Source organism: Myotis lucifugus, unplaced genomic scaffold (assembly GCF_000147115.1).
Source record: "Myotis lucifugus unplaced genomic scaffold, Myoluc2.0 scaffold_873, whole genome shotgun sequence".
In the NCBI taxonomy this organism is placed as follows: Eukaryota; Metazoa; Chordata; class Mammalia; order Chiroptera; family Vespertilionidae; genus Myotis; species Myotis lucifugus.
Window position 1 is genome coordinate 81,891 of NW_005871921.1, and position 19,031 is coordinate 100,921.

Sequence of the window (19,031 nt, forward strand, 5' to 3'; positions counted from 1 at the left end):
TTTCTCAGTTGTTGTTGGAAATCCAGAACCAGCTCCAAATGGGCTGGGCATCAGGCCCTGATCTGCATCTCAGATGGCGCAGTGCCCATCTGGTTGTGCACTGGGGTCACAGCTGGTATTCCACATGAGAGCTGGCCCCACAGTGGTGGGATCCCGCCATCTTGCCTCCTTCCCCCGCTCCCTCCCATCCTGCTTCCCTTCCTTCCTTCCTCCCATCCTTCCTTCCATTCCCTTTTCTTCCTCTCTCCCTGCACCTCTCCCTCCATAGGTCCAGGATTCTTTATGGGGAAAGTCTGTCCTTATATAACCCCTGCCTCAGGGCACATGGACCCTCAGGCCTGCGAGGCCCCAGCGCCCCTGCGCTGGCTTTCCTGATCTTTCTTAAAGAAGCACTAGACTCCGACTGCAGCTTCCTTCCCGCAGACTCAAGTGTGCCCACTTGTCTCTCCAGTGCACGCCCTGAGACCTGCAGATATCCGAGTTGTGGCCGCTCTGGGGGATTCTCTGACTGTAAGGACTCGGGCCCTGGGTGGCGTGGGGGTGGCTGCGTCAGCTCCCGGTGCCAGTGCCAACTCCGGGGCCTGCGCTCCCGACCCCTGCAGTGCCCCCCTCTCTGCTCTGGCCTTGTCCATCAGAACATGGCGACGGCTTGTTTCGCAGCCCCTTTCTCACTCGGGTGTGCAAAGGGAGGTCTTTTTCGGGAGTGAACTGAATTCTCTCAGGTAGTGGAGGGTTGAGACACCTAACTACACTTTTTTAACCATTGCAAAAATGCCACTGTGACTCAAAAAATCCCCTACACCTCCCCGTGTGGGTGCACTTCTCCTTTGGATGATGCTTTACAAGCAGCTCATACCCTTTCCTCTTTGCATTGCACGGAGAGCAGCAGTGGCTCCAGAGCTGTGGCTGAAGGCTGCTCCTAAGTTCCGAGAAACAGGGCTCTACCATCCCAGAGGGCCGCGTTCAGGCAGCTCTTCTAAAGCCATGGGTTGCCTTACAGAAGGTCCCGGGCGGGAAGTGGGGGGGTGGGGGGGGGAAGGGGGAGGAGAGAAGCGTAAAGTTCATGAGAAATCTGCCCACTGCAGCCCACCCGGATCTATGACCTCTTCTTCGTGCTTAGGGGGAACTCCAGATAGTAATACCATAACCGTGTCTCCCATTTGTAAAGCACTCCAGAGGCTTTCCAAACCGATTTTTACAACTCTGATCCCATTTGGTCATGAGCAGAGCCCTGTGAGATAAGCCAACCAGGCCCTCCGTGCAGTGAGGAGGCAGCTGCGGTTTGCAGGCCGCGAGCCCAGCTTTCCTGACTCCCGTCCAGCGTTCTGCTCACGCGCAATGAGTGGGCTGGGAACCACCTGCACACCCGCAGCCTCCGCACTCTCTCACTTGCTGATCTTCCTGGATGTTTGTGTGTTTCCTAAGGCTGGCAATGGAATTGGCTCCAAACCAGACGACCTTCCTGATGTCACCACCCAGTATCGGGGGCTGTCATATAGGTAATGTTAACCCTGACCCCCTCCCATCCCATGTTCACTCCCAGAGATTGGGGGGTGGGGGGGCGGGGGAGGAGGTGGTGTCTGTCTCCTGTAAATATATAAATACCAAAGAGCTGGGACCAGGTCTGGAAGGGGCTTTCAGAAGAAAAACCTCTATGTATGTCTGCCAAATGTGACCATGCGGTGAGAAGAGAGATCTTTGATTGTTGGTGACCTTTCTTTTTCTTTTTTTTTTAAATTGTGCAGAAAAAGCAAACCAGGGTCCTTATCAGACTCCTGGCTCAGCAAATCCAACATGAAATGCACCCGAAAAACACCAGCTCTCTGATCTTCACCCACCTGTTTGCGTGTCTATGTGCACCACGTCTCTGTTTACTGTCTATATGTATCCATTCGTGTCGGTCTGTAGTCGCACCTCTGCCTGTACGTGTATGTACACACCTATACAGAAAACTCCACAATGCACTACACTTCGGGAGGAAACGACCAAGACAAAATCACAGCCAACACACGTGGAATGAGGGGGCTGTATGGGGAACACAGGCAAATGCGTATGCTCATCCGGCAAGTGCTCTGTAGGAATAGGAGGTGGCCGAGTGCCACAGGGATGCAGAAGGGGGAATACCAACCTGGCTTCCCAGAGAAGGTGGGACCCCAGTCGTGTCTTGACAGATTAGCAATTAGGCAGGCGGAAAGGGAGAGAGAGAACTTTCCAGCCACAGAAGTAGAAGAGCAGGGGAGCGGTTAGATGTGGGTATTCTTAAGCTTCTTTCCTAATAAAGTTCGCACTGAAGCACGCTGCACAGTCATTGGCGATTAGCTCAGGATTCAGAGCACCTAGAACAAAGCCAGCCACGAGGGGGCAGAGTGCTAACGAGAAGCTGGGTGGCCCCGCGATGGGCTTGCCTCCTCCTCCCTTTCCTTCACAGTGAATTCAAATGATTCGCTTCTTCTGAGAAAGTGAGAGGGAACACTGGGGTGCTTAGGGCTGTGACAGTTCTCTGGTCAACCCTGAAGACAGTCTCAGAGAGACAGGTTTGCCAGGTGAGAGAGGTGTCCCCACTCAGCCTGTAGCCACCCACAGAGAGGATCCAGGGCGTGGGTAGCATGAGAACATCACCCTGGGAGCTGAGGGAATCGCCTCCCAGCCCTGATGTCCCCCGGGTTCCCACATACCTCGGCCAGGTAAGCGGTCACTAGCAGGCTGTATCGGAGCAAAGCCGAGCCTCCCCTCCAGACCCCTGTGCCCCGAATGTTACTGAGGCTGCAAGAAGCAGAAACACCCGAGGGAGAGGAAGGAAGCCGAGCTTATTCCAACCCGGAAAAAGTCGGAGGCTGTGGCGGCTGCATTTAGTCTTAGCCAACGGAGGCCATGGCCTCACATCCCAGCGTGGGAAACAGAAAATAGATGCGCCCGCCCCCGGTGATGGAGACGCTGGGCCTGGCGTGCAGTCGGGGAAGGGAGGTGATCCGCCCAATTTTACAAACCGTTCGACTGGACAGGTTCTGAGAGTCAGATACACACAGGCCATCTTCTGCTAAACGTTCCTCTCTGCAGCAGGAGGAACAAGTGGCCATTGTGTCGATTCTTCCTACAAGTGAGATCCAGTAGGAACTCATGTTTGTCTTGGAGTTCTCATTCCAAGGCCTCATCTATTCAAGGGCTGCTAGCCCTTTAAACCCTTTGCTTGTTCTAAATGTTTCAAATACCTGCCCCAAGATCCCCATGTGTTAAAGATGAAGCTCTGGGTCAGTCTGAGAGACAGCTTGACACATGGTGGAATATATAGACTGTTCCCCAAAGTGTGTTCCAGGGAACACTAGCCCCAGCCACGTTCCTGAAGAGGGAAAAATGCTTTGTATTTTGGGGGAAACAATACCTACTATATCCTTCCTCGGGGGAATTCACATGCATGTTAGCATATTAAAGGCTCTGAGATTATCTACAATGAAGAAAATTTTAAAAAATTGTATCTATTTAATCCAGTGCTTCCTTAACCCCCGAATGCTTTCTTTGTTTGTATACCTATTAGCATCCCCTGGAAACTGTCCACATACTAGCCCAGCGATTTTTACCTGGTTTGCCACAGAAATTTTAAAACATGCAATACCTGACTATTTCGTCAGGGGGACTGACTTCTTTTCCGTTAGATTGCCAGTCATCACTGTGAATGAATCAAATGTAAAATTATTTTTTGTCAGATCGGCCAAAATTATATTTTTCGGTGTGCCGAAGAATTTTAGTAATTAGCTTATGTGCGCCATAAGGTGAATAAAAGTTAAAGATCTCTGTACTAGACTAATCTGAGAAAAGCAATTCCCTGAAGTCAATAATGCTCCCAGATTGGAAATACTAGACAGTGAATGATCCTAGGAAAATTTAAAATGCAACTCGAGACTCTTCCTCTAAGGGAAGTGGACAGGGTGGGCCTCATGGAGTTGGACAGGGGAGAAGTAGACTCAGAATTTTGGGGAGGTGGGTGGCCATGAGCAAGAGGTTTGGCTGAGAATATTTCTGAGGCCCCGAACTGTGAGAATCATAGCTTCACGGTGTGGCAGGCCAGAGGTCTTTAGAGCATTGCCTTTTCTTCTGTTGAATTCAGTTTGCTTGTTGGACACCATTCAAAGGACCAAAATAAAATTTACTTACCAGAAAATGCATTTCTTTGTCTTGTTGATGAGTTCAGCCTCACATTACTGAAACTCCCTCGGCCAGTGTTACCGAGCATCTACCCTGCGTTTCCCTGCACTGTGCTGGCAGCAGAGGAGCAAGCCCAGCCGCTGAGCTCATGGTGTAATATTGAGCTCATGGTGTAATACCAATTACATGAGTCTGCAGTTCTCCTGTAGACTAGCTGTTCATGTGGATCCGTTTTCGTTCATGTTTCACATCGTTCTGACCAAAATGAGGGCTTAAACTTCCGTTCCATATTTATTCGTATAATTCTCTCTTTCCTCCTGGAAATGTTCACTCTAAAATGGGCTCAGAGAGAGAGATTTCCGTAGCCTATTGGTCTTGATCAGCTACAACACTTACTTTAGAACAAAGATACCTTTTATAGTAGGAAGTACTTGACCTGTGTGTTTATGTATGTCTCTGTTTATGTTTCCATGTTTACTGAAGGAAAAAAAGAAGCAGAGTGAGAACACAGTGATTAGAGAAAGTGCATGATTTATCGTTTTCTTGTAAGTGTGGAGTATTCTGATTTAGTGCTTTTAGTTCAAAGAAAGAAGCATCAGAAGCAGCTAAAGCACAGCTTGGTGCAGAATTGGCAAAGAATCAGAAGCTCATACAAATGCCCAACCACCGGCCATGTTAGGTTCAGACATTTTTGGGAGGTGGGAGAGAAAGACCTGAGTGAGGTGGAAGGGCAGGGCTCACCTGGCTCCTCTCTCTCCACCACCAGGGACGGCTGAGCATTTGGCTTAAGTAAGCCCTTGACCACCCTGGTATGAAAGAGACAACTTCATTCCAAGCGTTCCTTGAGTAAAGGACAGCCATGATTTTGACTCATGGCCTGTGCTCTGGAAGCCTGTCCTGGTGGGCTGGATGTTAACACTGTGTTTTCATGATCTATTGGTCTAGACCCCTGGTCGGCAAACTGTGGCTCTCGAGCCACATGCAGCTCTTTGGCCCCTTGAGTGTGGCTCTTCCTAAGCCTTAGGAGGACCCTAATTAAGTTAATAACAATGTACCTACCTATATAGTTTAAGTTTAAAAAATTTGGCTCTCAAAAGAAATTTCAATCGTTGTACTGTTGATATTTGGCTCTGTTGACTAATGAGTTTGCCGACCAGTGGTCTAGACTAAGGCTGGGATTGAGGAGGGAAGTGCAGGAAAAAAATAACAGTAAATGCAGTACATTTGACCATTGGACTTTGTTAAAATAGGTATACTTCTCTCCTTCCCACGTATATTCAATTTTAATGCAGGAAAGGAAAGGAAATTTTGAGTGTGTCTTAGGGTTGGATTGAAGGCCAGGAAACTTAGATGAGATGAAATTAGACTGGGGTAGAAAGGCCATGAGATTGACCTCCACACTAGACAGAAAGGAGTTTATCCATTTTCTAAAGGTTTCCAGCTCAAGCTGGTTTTTGTTACCCTTATGGGTTTTAGTAGCTGTTAGAAAGTTAGGGAACCTCAGCTTCCTATTCTGTAAAATGGAAATAGTGGCATCTACCTCATAAGCTTTGGGAGATGTGAGATAACTAATGCAGAGAGTCGAGTTCCTGGCTGGACACATAGTAGATACTCAGCTAAGTTCTCTCCCTCTTGATTTGTTGGAGAGAAGAAATAGCTCTCTTTTGCCTTCAAATCCTGGATTTGGGGGGAACCAACCCATTGGGGAATTCAGATTTGCTCAGAATCCCTCAAACACAAAGAGAGGGTGGGTCTGGCACATCTGATGGCATGCATGCTAAGAACAAACAAACAAACCTATGTACTGATGTGATCTCACTGGCTTACTCCCTACAGTTCAGGAGGAGACGGCTCCCTGGAGACCGTGACCACCTTGCCGAGTAAGTATCCACCAGGGGCTTGAGTCTGTCCACTCCTTGAATCTGACCCTTGGGTTTCTTGAGATGCTTCTCAGCTAAGAAAGGAGGAAGTAGCGTCTTCCTTTGACTGCTATTGACCTGGGAGGAGGGGCTTGTTGACAAGTAAATACAATGAGAGTCCTGTCTGGGTAAGGGTCATTCTCTGGCCAACATAAATGAATTATGATCGTTTTTAGACACATTATATGGAACTCCACGAACCTGCCTGATCTAACAGAGCTCTCTGCGGAACAGCAATGATGCTGTTAACTTGTGCTGCCATTGCTCCTTTATATATATATATATTTTATTGATTTTTTACAGAGAGGAAGGGAGAGGGATAGAGAGTTAGTAACATCGATGAGAGAGAAACATCGATCAGCTGCCTCCTGCACACCTCCTACTGGTGATGTGCCTGCAACCAAGGCACATGCCCTTGACCGAATCGAACCCGGGACCAATCAGTCTGCAGGCCAACGCTCTATCCACTGAGCCAAACCGGTTAGGGTGCCATTGCTCCTTTCTCAGCTCTGCCTTCTGCATTCCTAACGAATGCCTCTGTTGCTTCAAAGCACCTGGGACAGAAAAAGGCTGTATAAGTGAGGCATGTATTAAATTTTAAATGGAGATAATCTATGCATAACCAAACACTGAATTAATATTCTGTAAAAAATAAAGAAATGAGAGGAGAGGCATGTGGACAGGTGGCTTGCGGGGGTGGAATAAACACTGTCTTTGAAGCCCAGAGACGTGGGGTCAAGCCCTGTCCTTTCTATGTGTCTGCCAAGTGACCAAAGGCAAGTCACCAAACATTCTGAGCCTCCGTTTCTCCAACTGGCCCAGACTGTGAGGAGACAAGCAAATGGGACAGTGAAGATTCTCTGGGAATTGTAAAGAAAAGAAAAAGAGAGCGAGAGAGCTGGGAGGCCCTTGCTGTCTTGGCCCATCCTGTCCTCTCCCCGGGCTGTGTGAGAGTGGTAGCGCAGCCCTAGACCGGAGGAGACCCCTGGCCTTCCATCCTAAGCTCCGTGCCCCATTCTCCCCCTCTTCTTGCAGATATCCTTCGGAAGTTCAACAGATATCTCACAGGCTACGCACTGGGCACAGGCGATGCCAATGACACCAACGCGTTCCTCAATCAGGCTGTTCCGGGCGCAAAGGCTGAGTACGCATTTGGGGGGGACGGGGGGTTGTGGGAGGCACCCCCTTTCAGGGTAATACTGCCCTGCGTGTGCAAAGGGGGCATTTATGCACATGCAGCAGGGACTTGGGAGGCTCTCAGCGCTCCCTTCCCTGGCCGCCCTGTGACTCCTAGAGAGGCTGGAGCTGGGGCAGGTCCCATGCTCCGAGGGCTGACCCCATGACCTTACTCCTGTGCAGCATGTTCTCGTCATTGGACTAACTGACCAGCCTTAGCCAACGTTTTAAACTCCCCATGGCGTGATGGCGCTAGAGAGGCTCACTCTCCCCAAAGCCTGACCAGTGGCAGTTCCCCCAAAGGGGAGCCAAGCAAAGGGATGGGCAAGCCAGAGCCTCCTTCCTCGGAGGCCTCGGGGCAACAAGTCATGGCCTGTCACTAGCCGCTGCAGAGCTGACAGGAAGAGCCGTTGAGAAGCCGGAGGCAGCAGAAGCAGAAGTGCTCAGCCTCCCAGGACCATCTCCCAAGGAGGTACCTGGGTTCCCTTGTTTCGGCCCCGGCGGCTGCGCTTTTGTCACACCGCCATCTTCTTACTGACGCCCATGCCCTCGGGTTGATGGGCACAGCCCCGGACCTGTTTCCTGAGCCTGGGTTATGGGAATAGGGACAGACGGACCCACCGCCAGGTCCCAGGAGATCACGGTGCTGTGGATCCATCCCATAGGGCCCTGAACTCGTGGGAGCTCGGGATGCCCGGGATCCAGTCCTTTCGTAAATTATAAGCCCGCACCGGTGTGCAGTGTGATTTATTCTCCTTTTATTTCTAAAAGCATTTAGATAAGTTTATTTTTTAAAATAACGTACACTTAAGAGAAAAACCACAGCCACTGGGGGAGAGGAAACCACTCGTCAGGAGGAGCATTTTATAGTTCCTGGGCCTGAGCATCACACTGCGAGCTTCCCGGCAGCCAGGGCAGAAAGAGCAAGCATGCCAAAGCTCCAAAGATCTCATTTCAGGAGCTCAACCAGTCCTTCAAAGGCGACACGTTGTTTCCTAGCATGGAATCCTAAAAGGCGCTTTGCACGGTGGTTCTAGAAAGGAGATGATGAGTAACAATCAGAATTGGCAGTTCCTTTGACTACCGCTTTAGGACAAACACTCCATTGGCTTTTCAAAGGGTTATTGGTTGTGATAACTCTCCAGAACAGGCAAGGAGCTCCTGTCCCTGAGCCGCGGGGCCTCTGCCAGCTCACACAGTGGGGCTCCTGCCCTGGGAACCTCCAGGAGAGGCCCTTCAGGAGGGAAAACCCAGGCACTGTTCCTGAACAGGACCCATTTCCTCTCCTTTTCAGGGAACTTACAAGCCAAGTCCAGACTCTGGTGCAGCGGATGAAAGATGATCACGTGAGTCCGACTTAGGGTTACTTTTAAACACTAATTTCCTAACCCACAAAAGTCCCCAAACGGACTGGTCTGCTATGAAAACAGTGAGCCCCCTGTCACTAGAGGCATTCAAGCAGCGGTAGGGTGGCCCTCGTTGGACACCCTTCAGAGGAGATCGTGTCAATGGGGAGAGGTTTGTGGCTGATCACCATGACCTTGAACGTCCCTCCTGATGCTAAGATTCTGGGACCTATAAATAAACACCTAAAATCCCTTCAGCTCTGCGATTCTGGTTTTATTATTTCAAGTGGACAAGGAAGTCTTAGCGCTGTGGTGTTTTGCATTTGTTTGTTGGAAATCATCAAGCATTTTCCTCCCTCTGTGCAGAGAGTAAATTTCCATGAGGACTGGAAGGTCATCACGGTGCTGATTGGAGGCAGTGACTTATGTGACTACTGCACAGATTCGGTAACGGGGGCCGGGCCTGCTCATGGCTCCTGACTTCGACCTGTAGGCTTGGGAGCTCCTCTTGGAGGACGGTCCCTAGAATTGACCCTCAGGTTGCACAACCACACCTGTGTGTGTGCACGGGCACACTCCTTACCCCATGACCCTCGGGTTTCTGGCTGCACCTCCATGTCCCAGGTCGTGTGAGGGTAGCAGGTGGCAGATCGATGGTGCTTCTACCCCGCCCCCCCCTTTCAATTTCTGAGAATTCAGAAAGAAAAAGACTGGAACCCCCAAGCAGTTAGAAGGAGGACTCTCTATTTCTGCCCCTGAACGCAAGCTCTGGCTGAAGGTTCCAGCCTTCTGCTGGCTCATCTTTGATAACAGCGACTGCTCATCTCAGATTCCGACGACGATGAGCTGGTGACAGCTGGAGGCCAGAGGGAGAACAAGTCCTTGGGGCTGGAGCCGAGGGGGGCCTTCACCCCCCCCCAGCCCTCTCCTCTTAACCAGCTCCTCCTCTCCCTCCTGTCTCTTCCCAGACTCTCTATTCTGCAGCCAACTTTTTTGACCGTCTCCGCAATGCCTTGGACACCCTGCATAGAGAGGTGGGTGGCACGGCTCAGGCACGGAGGGGGCGAAGGTGGATGCGGGAAAGAAGGTGCAGGCTCCTTCCCTTTCTAGAGCCGGGGGCCGGCGCACAGGGAAGCCTCATTGCATTTGGAATCAGCCCAGAAGGATCTCAGCTTGACAAGGGAAGGCAGTGTGGGTGCTAATTGTCCCCCCAACCTGTACCTGGGACATTCCCTGGGGGCAGCAGCTGGGTGACTCCCAGGCTGGTCACTGAATTCTGGGCCACACAGTGTGTCCAGAATAGGCCCTTCCCTGGTCCAGTGCCCAGCAATGTGCTCTGTCCCTACCCCCGGTGGAGGCAAGCCACCCTGACCACCAGGCAGTTCTCAGGTGGCTGAGTCCAGACCTGCTCAGCAGAGTTAGTCCAGGTTGGGCCAGAGCAGTGGTTCTCAACCTTGGCTGCACCTTAGAATCACCTGGGAATCTTTTTAAAATCCTGATTTCGGGGCCTCATCCTCCGGAAATTCTGTTTCTTTGTTACTAATGTTGTGGCCCCACCCCATAACAAAGAAACAGAATTTCCGAAGGATGAGGCCCAGAAATCAGGATTTTAAAAAGATTCCCAGGTGATTCTAATGTGCAACCCAGAGAACCACTGGGCTAGAGAGAAATGGTCAAAGGTACCTCTCCCACTAAAGCTGACAGATTTGGGTTCACTAACTGATGGCTGAACGGAGCTGAACTCGCAGCATTTAGACGGGTCTGCCACCTCATCCCATCCCAGGGGGCGCCTTCACACTGCAGCCATGTGGGCGCATGGCCGGCAGGATCCCAGGTGAAAGCCCAGTGTAGGTGCTTCCCCAAACTCCACTCAGCAGCTGGAGGGAGGAGCCCCTGGAGCCCCTCTCTTACTCCCGGCCTTGTTCTCAGGTGCCCAGGGCCCTGGTCAACCTTGTGGACTTCATGAGCCCCAGTGTCATGCGGCAGGTGTTCCTGGGAAACCCAGACAAGTGCCCAGTGCAGCAGGCCAGGTAGGCAGTGCTGGCTGCCCTCGGCTGCAGGCGCGCTCACCCCTGGTCTGGCTCATGCAGCGGTAACTCCTTTGGGTCTTTGTGACTTGGTCTGTTCATGTGCCCAAGTCTGTAAAGGGGGCTTTGTGCCAGGACCACCCCTTTTTGGGAGGTTGGAGCCATGACACACCCCTTATCCAACCTCAGGGTGTCAGCAGGGTGTCTGTGATATGGGGGCACCCCAGGGGAGAGGCCAGCTGGGGCAAAGGCTAGTGCTTGAGAGACGGGGTGCCCCAGCCTGTGGGGGGACAGCATGGGATGGTGAAACTGAAGCAGAAGATACCTTATATGTTCACTTATTTATGTAACAAGTACTTGTACAGAACTTACTGTGAACTAGGCACTGTCCTGAGTGCTTTAGAGATAGTATCTCTCTCTTTTTTAAAAATTGATTTCAGAAAGGAAGGGAGAGGGAGAGAGAGAGTAGAAACATCAGTGATGAGAGAGAATCATTGATCAGCTGCCTCCTGCATGGCCCCCCTCCCCCACCCACTGGGGATTGAGCCCACAGCCCAGGCATGTGCCCTGACCGGGAATCGAACCATGACGTCCTGGTTTATAGGTCAACACTCAACCACTGAGCCACGCCATCTGGGCTGATAACATGAAGTGCATTTTATGGGCATGAAATAATTCATGACAAAATAAATGACACATTGGGCACTAGTGCCAGCTAAGAAGGTATCTGAGGGCCTGAGCATGGGAGGCCCAATACCAAAGGATGCATATTTTATTTATAAAAATTAAACCTTGCACTGTCATTGCCTAAATCCATTTGCTTCCGGCCCAGCGCCTGCAGAGCACTACTTGGGCTCTATTCATACAAGAAGGTGCTCATCCATGTACCCTTGGGACCTTATCCAGTCTCTGGGTCAGGCCTGAAACCCACCCCTCAGCACCTGCATCAGAGCCTCAGGCACAGGGGCTCCTAAGCCCGGGCTCAGTGAGCTGCTGGTGCAGCGGAACCCGCCCCTGACCAGAGCCCCGGCTCCGGGCCCTCCTGCCTCCCTTTCTGTGCAGCGTTTTGTGTAACTGCGTGCTGACCCCTCGGGAGAACTCCCCGGAGCTGGCCAAGTTGGAAGCCATCACCAGAGCCTACCAGGTGAGACAAGAAGGCACCATGTGGTGTGCTGTCCCCACACTCACTGAACACACCAGCCCAGAGCCCCCGAGGGGAGGGAGGCACACAGGGGAGAGAAGAGCTGTTCAGGGTTTGAGGGGGACTTCACCATCGAGGCCCCTTCCTCCGCCCCACCTGGCTGAGGCGTCTCAGGCACCTGGTTGGAGTCGGTCCAAAGGCGTCTAGGTGACAAAGCCCCATGGCCCAACGCTTGGCCTGTGGAGGACAAAAGTCTTGGATGCCCCATGGGACCCCCTCCCACTCCCCTGCACCTGGGGGCCCAGCTGCCCCCTCACCTCCTCAACAGGTGGAGCGGCTGCAGGTCCCCAGCCTGGGGGCTCTTTGGAGACTCTTCCCAGGCTTCTATTCCTTGTGGGACTTTCTGCCTGGCCCTTCAGAGCTTGCAGTTCACTTAGAAGCAAAACAAAAAGGTGGCCCAACCTGTTTCCAATTCTCTGGAAAGAGCTTTGCAATCAAATGTGTTTGCCTGCTCAGCTCAAGGGAAGGGCTGAGGCAGCACCACCACCCCCATTTCCCAGGGAGGTGGAGCTCTGCCCACCCTTGCCCCCGTGGGCTCTTGGGCCACCTAGGGCCTGTGCTGAAGGCACCCATGGGTGTGTCCCCAGAGCAGCATGCTTGAGCTGGTGGAGTCAGGCCGCTACGACACGCGGGAGGACTTCTCTGTGGTGCTGCAGCCCTTCTTCCACAACACCAGGCTCCCCGTCCTGGAGGTACGTCCCTGCCCTTCCCCATGGGGCTCCCGGAGGGAAGAGGAAATTCAAGGCAGAAATGCCACGTGCTTCCACGAGAGTGAATAAAGTGGGAAAGACACGGGCAGCTCTCCAGGTGCAGGTCTGGTGAGAGTGGCCTCCTGCAACAGCTGAGCTGCATTCTCAGAACCAGCCTGATGTGGGAAAGCAGCCTCAGTTTTATTGAGCATTTACTATGTGCCAGGCCCTGTGCTTGCCACAAGTACCTTTTGAGATGAGTTTTATTATCCCCCTATAGCCGAGGCTCAGAGATGTGAAGTAGCCTTCCTAAAATCATATAGAAAATACAGGACACGGCCCCCGTGAGCATGTCCGGCTCCAGAATACTCCCTTTCTGCCACATACACATGGCACTAAACTCATAAAGGAGGGCTCTGGGTATTCAGTTTCCACCCCTGGCTTGCTTTGCACCTGACACTCCCACTCTGAGCAGAAGAGCTGTGAGTGGACCCGGGTGGGGACTTGCTTCTGTCCACCTGGGTATCCAACCTAAGGGCTTCACCTAATTGGAGGGAGCTTTGAGCAACCTTGAGTGCCTCAAGAAAGCGGAAGCTGGCACACTGCCCTGGTATTGGCTTTGCCCAGACCTGCCCTGAGGGTGGGCCCCATTCTCCCCACCAAGTCCACCGGGACCATCTGGTCAATGGCTGGGAAGTAGCCTTTCCCAGCTGGCTGGTCAAGACTTCCTTAGGGACTAGATCTCATTCCCCCAAGCATGGCATGGGCTAGGGCCGTGGTCGGCAAACCGCGGTTCGTGAGCCACATGCAGCTCTTTGGCCCCTTGAGTGTGGCTCTTCCTAAGCCTTAGGAGGACCCTAATTAAGTTAATAACAATGTACCTACCTATATAGTTTAAGTTTAAAAAATTTGGCTCTCAAAAGAAATTTCAATCGTTGTACTGTTGATATTTGGCTCTGTTAACTAATGAGTCTGCCAACCACTGGGCTAGGGCATCACACCAATTTGCCTAAAAACAAATATGATACTTTTTTTTGTTAAATAAGGGAAATTGTGGGGCCAGAAGGACAATGGGGTTTGGGGTCACCCAAGGCTACTGATCTGTGGGATTGCTCTGATCTCCCTCTTGAGGTGATCAGGCCCTGCCCAGTGGCTCGGAGCACCCCCAGGTGAGAAGGGTGTTGAGGGGTCAATCAGGGGTCAGACCAGTCAGCTGTGGCTCCCTCTCCACCCTCTGGGCCAGCAGGATCTTGAGGAAGTCTGTTTCTCTCCTCCAGGATGGGCGCTTGGATATGTCTTTCTTCGCCCCCGACTGCATCCACCCAAGTCAGAAATTCCACTCCCAGCTCTCCAGAGCCCTTTGGGCCAATATGGTAAAGTGAGGTGTCCCCGTTTCTCTGGGGTTCTAGTCTAGAGCAAAGCACCAGCCCCCCTAGATTGGAGCTAGTTCTTGGCCTCCCTTGGCCAGCAAGGTATAGAGGAGCAGTGGCTGGCACAGCTGTACATGTCTATGGACTTGAAAATACAGAGTCCTGAAGACCCCAGGAGAAGCCACACCTTCTCCTCTGTGCTTCTGAGGGGCTTTTACATGATTGCAAAGCAGAACCCTCATGGATATTCAACATCTTCTATGTGCCGGGCACTAGGCTGGGCAGTTTACGCCATGTTGCCTCATTAAGGCTTCTCAACAGCCCTGCTGTATCATGAATGTACGAGGAAGTTGAATCCTAGAGAAGCTCAGAGACATGCCCAATATCACACCGCTGGCAAGTGGCAGAGCCAGGAGTGGAAGCCAAAGCTTTCCCACGCAGGGAGATGTTCATTTCCGTGTAAACAAATGAGTACACCTGTGTCTCTCTCTCCTTCCCCAAACAGCTCGAACCACTAGGAAGGAAAACGGATACCCTGGACCTGACAGCAGATATGCCCCTCTCCTGCCCCACACAGGTAATGAGGGGGGACCTGCTGCATTCCTCTCCAGCAGCCCAGAGCGCTGACCTCGCCCTCCCCCCTTCATGCTCCTCCCCAGCTTCCTCCCTGCCCGTCTGCCCATCAGCTGGAAGCAGATGGACTTGGGAGGACGGAAGAAAGCAGATGAGAATGGAAAGGGGAGAAGCACGTGTTTCTTTGGGTTGAGGATGAGGGTGGGGAAGGTGGATTCTTGAGCAGGGGAGTCAAGAAGCCAGAAGGATGACAAGGTTCGTGGGGCAGAGAGGAAAGTCAGACTGCAGGTGGAGGCCAAGGAGAAGCCAGCAGGTCAGAAGTTGTGGTTAGTGGTTATAGGGCCTGAATTGGGAGTTCCCAGCAGAAAGGGGGTCAAGAAAACAGCCAGGGAGCTGTGTGGAGCAGGGCAAGTCGCAGTGGCCTTTGTGAGGGCTCGGGTGAGGACTCGGCTCCTTTTAAGGAGGAAATGTATGTGGTTGTTCAACCTGATCTTGGGGCTTGGGTAGGGGCAAGTTCATGTTCCCACTGCCTTCAGCTCTCCCTGCTAGGTCCTGTCTCATGACTTTTTAACCAAATAAGGCCGAGGCCCGAGAGCCCTCAGCGGCCATAGAAGCAGAGGGGCCTGACCCAATCTGGGACGCTGCGGTTCCCTCCAGGGTCGGCTGCATCACCAGCTCTCACCCTCCAGGCAGGACAGGGAATGGCCCTGCAGCTCCCCCATGTGTCTGCCAGGGCTCCCGAGAGGGTGGCAGCCCTCCCGGGACCCCCACACCCTGTCTGCAGCCCAGGCTCAGCCTCTGTGCCATCAGGAAGTGGGAAGAAGGAATGCGGAAGTGAGGGCAGTGGCAGCAGAGGGCTCGGTTGCTGGGTCTGGTTCTTGGAGCAAAGGAGATAGTCCAATGATGTCACAAGCAGTGCACCATGGATGCCTCCACTCAGAGGCCAGCTGCTGGCCAGAAGGCTGGGAGGCCCAGAGGACCCTGCTGTGCCAGGTGTAAATGGTTTAATGCTAAGTCCTGAGCATGGCCCAGGGGTCCTAGGGGAGGAGCCAGGCCAGCTCTGTAGTGGGGTACTTGGGGACTCAGAGCAATGTTTCAATATTATTACCACCCATATGGTCACACTGAGCATCAGCCACGGATGTCCACTCTGCCCATTCAACCTTCCATTAAATAGTACAAGTAATAACAGCCCCTTCCAGGGGTCTGTCATGGCTCTTCCTCCCCACAAACATTTGTCAAGTACCAGGTTGGAGCCTCGGCACTGGGTCACCATGGGCCTCAAGGGGACCTCTGCCACTCTCTGCCCCACCCAGACCAGGCAAGGAGCCCCGACAGGGTGCCGCTCCACCAACACTCAAGCCCCGGTGGGCTCTGCTCCTCCTCCTGGGCAGAGCCTGGCTGGGCCTGGGTGAGCAGAGGAGAGCAAATCCAACCTCCTGGAGCCCTAAAAGCCCAGCCTGGAAGAAGCGGTTGCCAGGCAACCCCAGGGCCCATTCCCAAAGGCTCCATCTGTCAGCTAGCCCCATTTCACCGCACCAGGCAATGTAGCATGCTGTGTTCCTCAGGTCCCATCTGCTCCCTCCCGTGTGCCTGGGAGCTATATAAAGTCCACCAGCATCTCGGTGTGAGCTGACGGGCCAGGCAGCACGTATTTTAGTCCTAGCTGTGTCTAAACATAGAGGCGACAGGCAGGACCCAGCCGGGAGGGATGCGAGCAATGGGGAGCTTTCTCAGACTCTCCCTGCTCCCTCCCCTGCCCCAGGCAACTGCAAGTGCATTCTGCCCGGCCAGGTCGGGCCCTTAACACTCCATGGATTTCTAATGGACTTTCGGGTTGCACAAATGATTTCACAGCCAGCTTTTCAATAGCCACTGTGTGGACTGTGACTATGGGCCCCTTCCGGCCTGCATCGCCTCTCTGCCCTCTCCTTCCCTAACTCAGGAAGCTGGCGGTGGCTCCTCGGGCTTGGAAGAAAGCAGCTGAAGACCATCCCAGTCCTTTCTAAGCTCTTACTCATCCTGCTCTCTCTAAGCATTTGACGGTTAACTCTCTCCTCCATGAGTTTCCTGGATGCGAAAGCACCCATTGCTCTGTTTTCTAGTTGTTGCCCCTTCTTATCTCTTTTAAAATTTTCATTTATTGAATTTTTTTAGAGAGAGATGGGGGGATATTGACTTGTTACCTTTATTTATGTATTCATTGGTTGATTCTTACATGTGCCCTGACCAGGGATCGAACCCGCAACCTTGGCTTTTGGGAATGACACACTAACCAACTGAGCCATCCAGCCAAGGCGCTTGTCTCTTTTAATGTCCCTCTTCTCTTCTTCCAGCCTTGAAAGTGTGGATGTTCTCCAACTGTGTCTCAGCCCTATTCTCTCATCTCTCTCTCCCCATCCCCTCACTCCGAGATTTGTCCATTTCCAGGGCTTCCTGTTAACTTTCTTTGCATGAGACGCCCCAGTCTGTGTCTTCATTTCTTTCTTTCCCAAACTCCCCTCTGTGTGTCTAACCCTTGAGAGCTGTTTCCCCTTGGATGCTCCATATGCTGTCAGGTTACTCCGACGGCAGCCTAAAGGGATGGTCAGGGTATCAGCTACGCAGGGAAACCAGAGAGATGCACAGAGAGAGGCAGAGAAAGAGAAACCAAAATGATTCCCAGCGATATCACATCCAGTCTTTTATTTTTGAAAAAGCGGAGGTTTGTTGGATTCCATTACGCGTACTGTTTCATGGTGTTTCTATTTTGAATGACAGATGGGGGACACTGTTACCTTCTGAATGCTTTGGCCTTCTAAACCTCCTGATCCCGCCCTGACCTCACCATCACCTCAAACTCAACAAGCTCTCATTCAAAAGCTAATTTTTGCATATGGAGTGTTAAAATGGGAGCTAAACATCTGTCTTCCCAAACGCTGTGCTCCCTAGGGCTTTCCTATTTCTGTCACTGTTGTGGTTGCCACCATTCTACAGGCACGGAACCTCCGGCAGGAACCCTACCCGAGAGGAGTCTTCCCTGCCCCTCCCACCTGCCCCTGCTTTCCATTCCCACCACCACCATCCTCCCAACCACCCTCTCCCCCCCCACACACAAACACCCTGTTCAGATCCTTAGCACTTTGCATGTTAAAGGTCATCTGGTCCTACCTTCCCATCATAAAACAACAGAGAATTCTATAACCACAGGGTCTCAGCAGGAGGGCTGTGGAGTCCTGTTGATGTGATTCTCTTTGGATAAATGAATTCTTCTACCACATCCCTCCCAAGGAATCACCACAGCCTCTACTTACACCTCTGTACTCTCCGGGCAGTGGCTACTCCTGAACAGGTTGTGAAACTAGCCTAGTAGGTCATGAACCAGCCCATTTGGGATGGGATGGGATGTCAGAGGTCATGGCTGCTATGTCCTCCTCCTCCTACCACCCTTCCCTGATCTTCTCCCTGAACCGTTTTTGGCAGAGCAGCCTCGCCATCCCTGCCTCACGTAGTAGGCATGCCTCCTTGGAGCACGGCCCCTCTCCGGGGGTGCCCAGACCTGCCTGTACACGCTGGTTTGGTCTGAGCAGCACAGACAGAAAGCCAGAAGCACCACTCCTTCACGGTGGAACTTTAAACCTGGTGACACAGCCAAGACGAACGTGACCTTTTCCCGAAGCCTCTGACGCATGGTGCTGACTCACGTCAGGTGGCTGTCCTGGCTCTGCCCCCACCCCCAGGCAGGCCACACCATCTTTGCAAAGACTTCCTTGTGCTGGAATTTAAAGGGCTTCACCTTCTGCTCACTGGTGTTCCCAACGGAGCCGAAGAGAGCCAATGAGATCAAACGATGGCCTCTCTCTTCCGCGGCATCTGCTCAACCCCAGGCCTGTAAGCCACTCTGACTCATGCACGTACCAGCAGCCTCTGGTCAATAAAACAAGCCCTGGGCGCCCGGCCACCCGTCTGCCGCTGCCCTGGACCTGTTCTTATTGTTCCTGGTCTGGGCTCACTCCCTGCTGAATCCCAGGGTCTCCCTGACCTTTGACCCTTTGACTCAGTTGTCCCTCTCTGGCTCCTCTCCCAACCCTTGGAGCGTATGACCAGACACACTCTCCAGTTTGACTTTCAGCACCTCCAGGAGAGCAGGGTGTGTCTCTGCCCTCTGGTTCTTCTGTGCTTACCACTCTGGGACTAGCTCCAGGCCCCAGACCCTAGGCCCAGGCAGGGCTCCCTTGAAGCGGGGGGAGAATGTTAACGAGAGACCCACCCTCCACTGGTCTGGTGGTCTGGTCTTTGAGAACCGTACATCCCCAGATCTTATGACCATTCCTCACCACTCACTGCACTATGGCCCACGATTCTTTGACGTTTCACCGCCGCCTGGCAGCTTCTCACGCGCTCTGTCCGGCTGGGTTGGACACCTCCCTCTATCCTCCCCTCATCCTAGCACTCGGCACAGTGCTCTGAACACAGGGGGGCTCAATGAAAATGGGCCAGTTATATATAGAATGCTCCCAGGTTGCCCTCGTGATGGTGAATGTTCCGGGGATGCTAAACAACATTAGCCGGAGACAAGCCTGGTTAGCCACGGTGACACGCCTGCGTGAG

General features: G+C 52.6%; 1 protein-coding gene across 1 annotated transcript in view; it reads left to right on the top strand.

The window, feature by feature from the left end:
* PLB1 (phospholipase B1) overlaps positions 1-19,031 on the top strand; it is a 112,792-nt gene that overhangs the window by 68,117 nt on the left and 25,644 nt on the right. The window contains exons 32-43 of the mRNA XM_023747426.1: positions 452-510; positions 1,426-1,499; positions 5,977-6,020; positions 7,095-7,203; positions 8,530-8,581; positions 8,948-9,028; positions 9,550-9,615; positions 10,511-10,611; positions 11,671-11,752; positions 12,397-12,501; positions 13,776-13,871; positions 14,374-14,445. Coding sequence (XP_023603194.1) covers positions 452-510; positions 1,426-1,499; positions 5,977-6,020; positions 7,095-7,203; positions 8,530-8,581; positions 8,948-9,028; positions 9,550-9,615; positions 10,511-10,611; positions 11,671-11,752; positions 12,397-12,501; positions 13,776-13,871; positions 14,374-14,445 — 941 coding nt within the window. The remainder of the gene's footprint in view (positions 1-451; positions 511-1,425; positions 1,500-5,976; positions 6,021-7,094; positions 7,204-8,529; positions 8,582-8,947; positions 9,029-9,549; positions 9,616-10,510; positions 10,612-11,670; positions 11,753-12,396; positions 12,502-13,775; positions 13,872-14,373; positions 14,446-19,031) is intronic.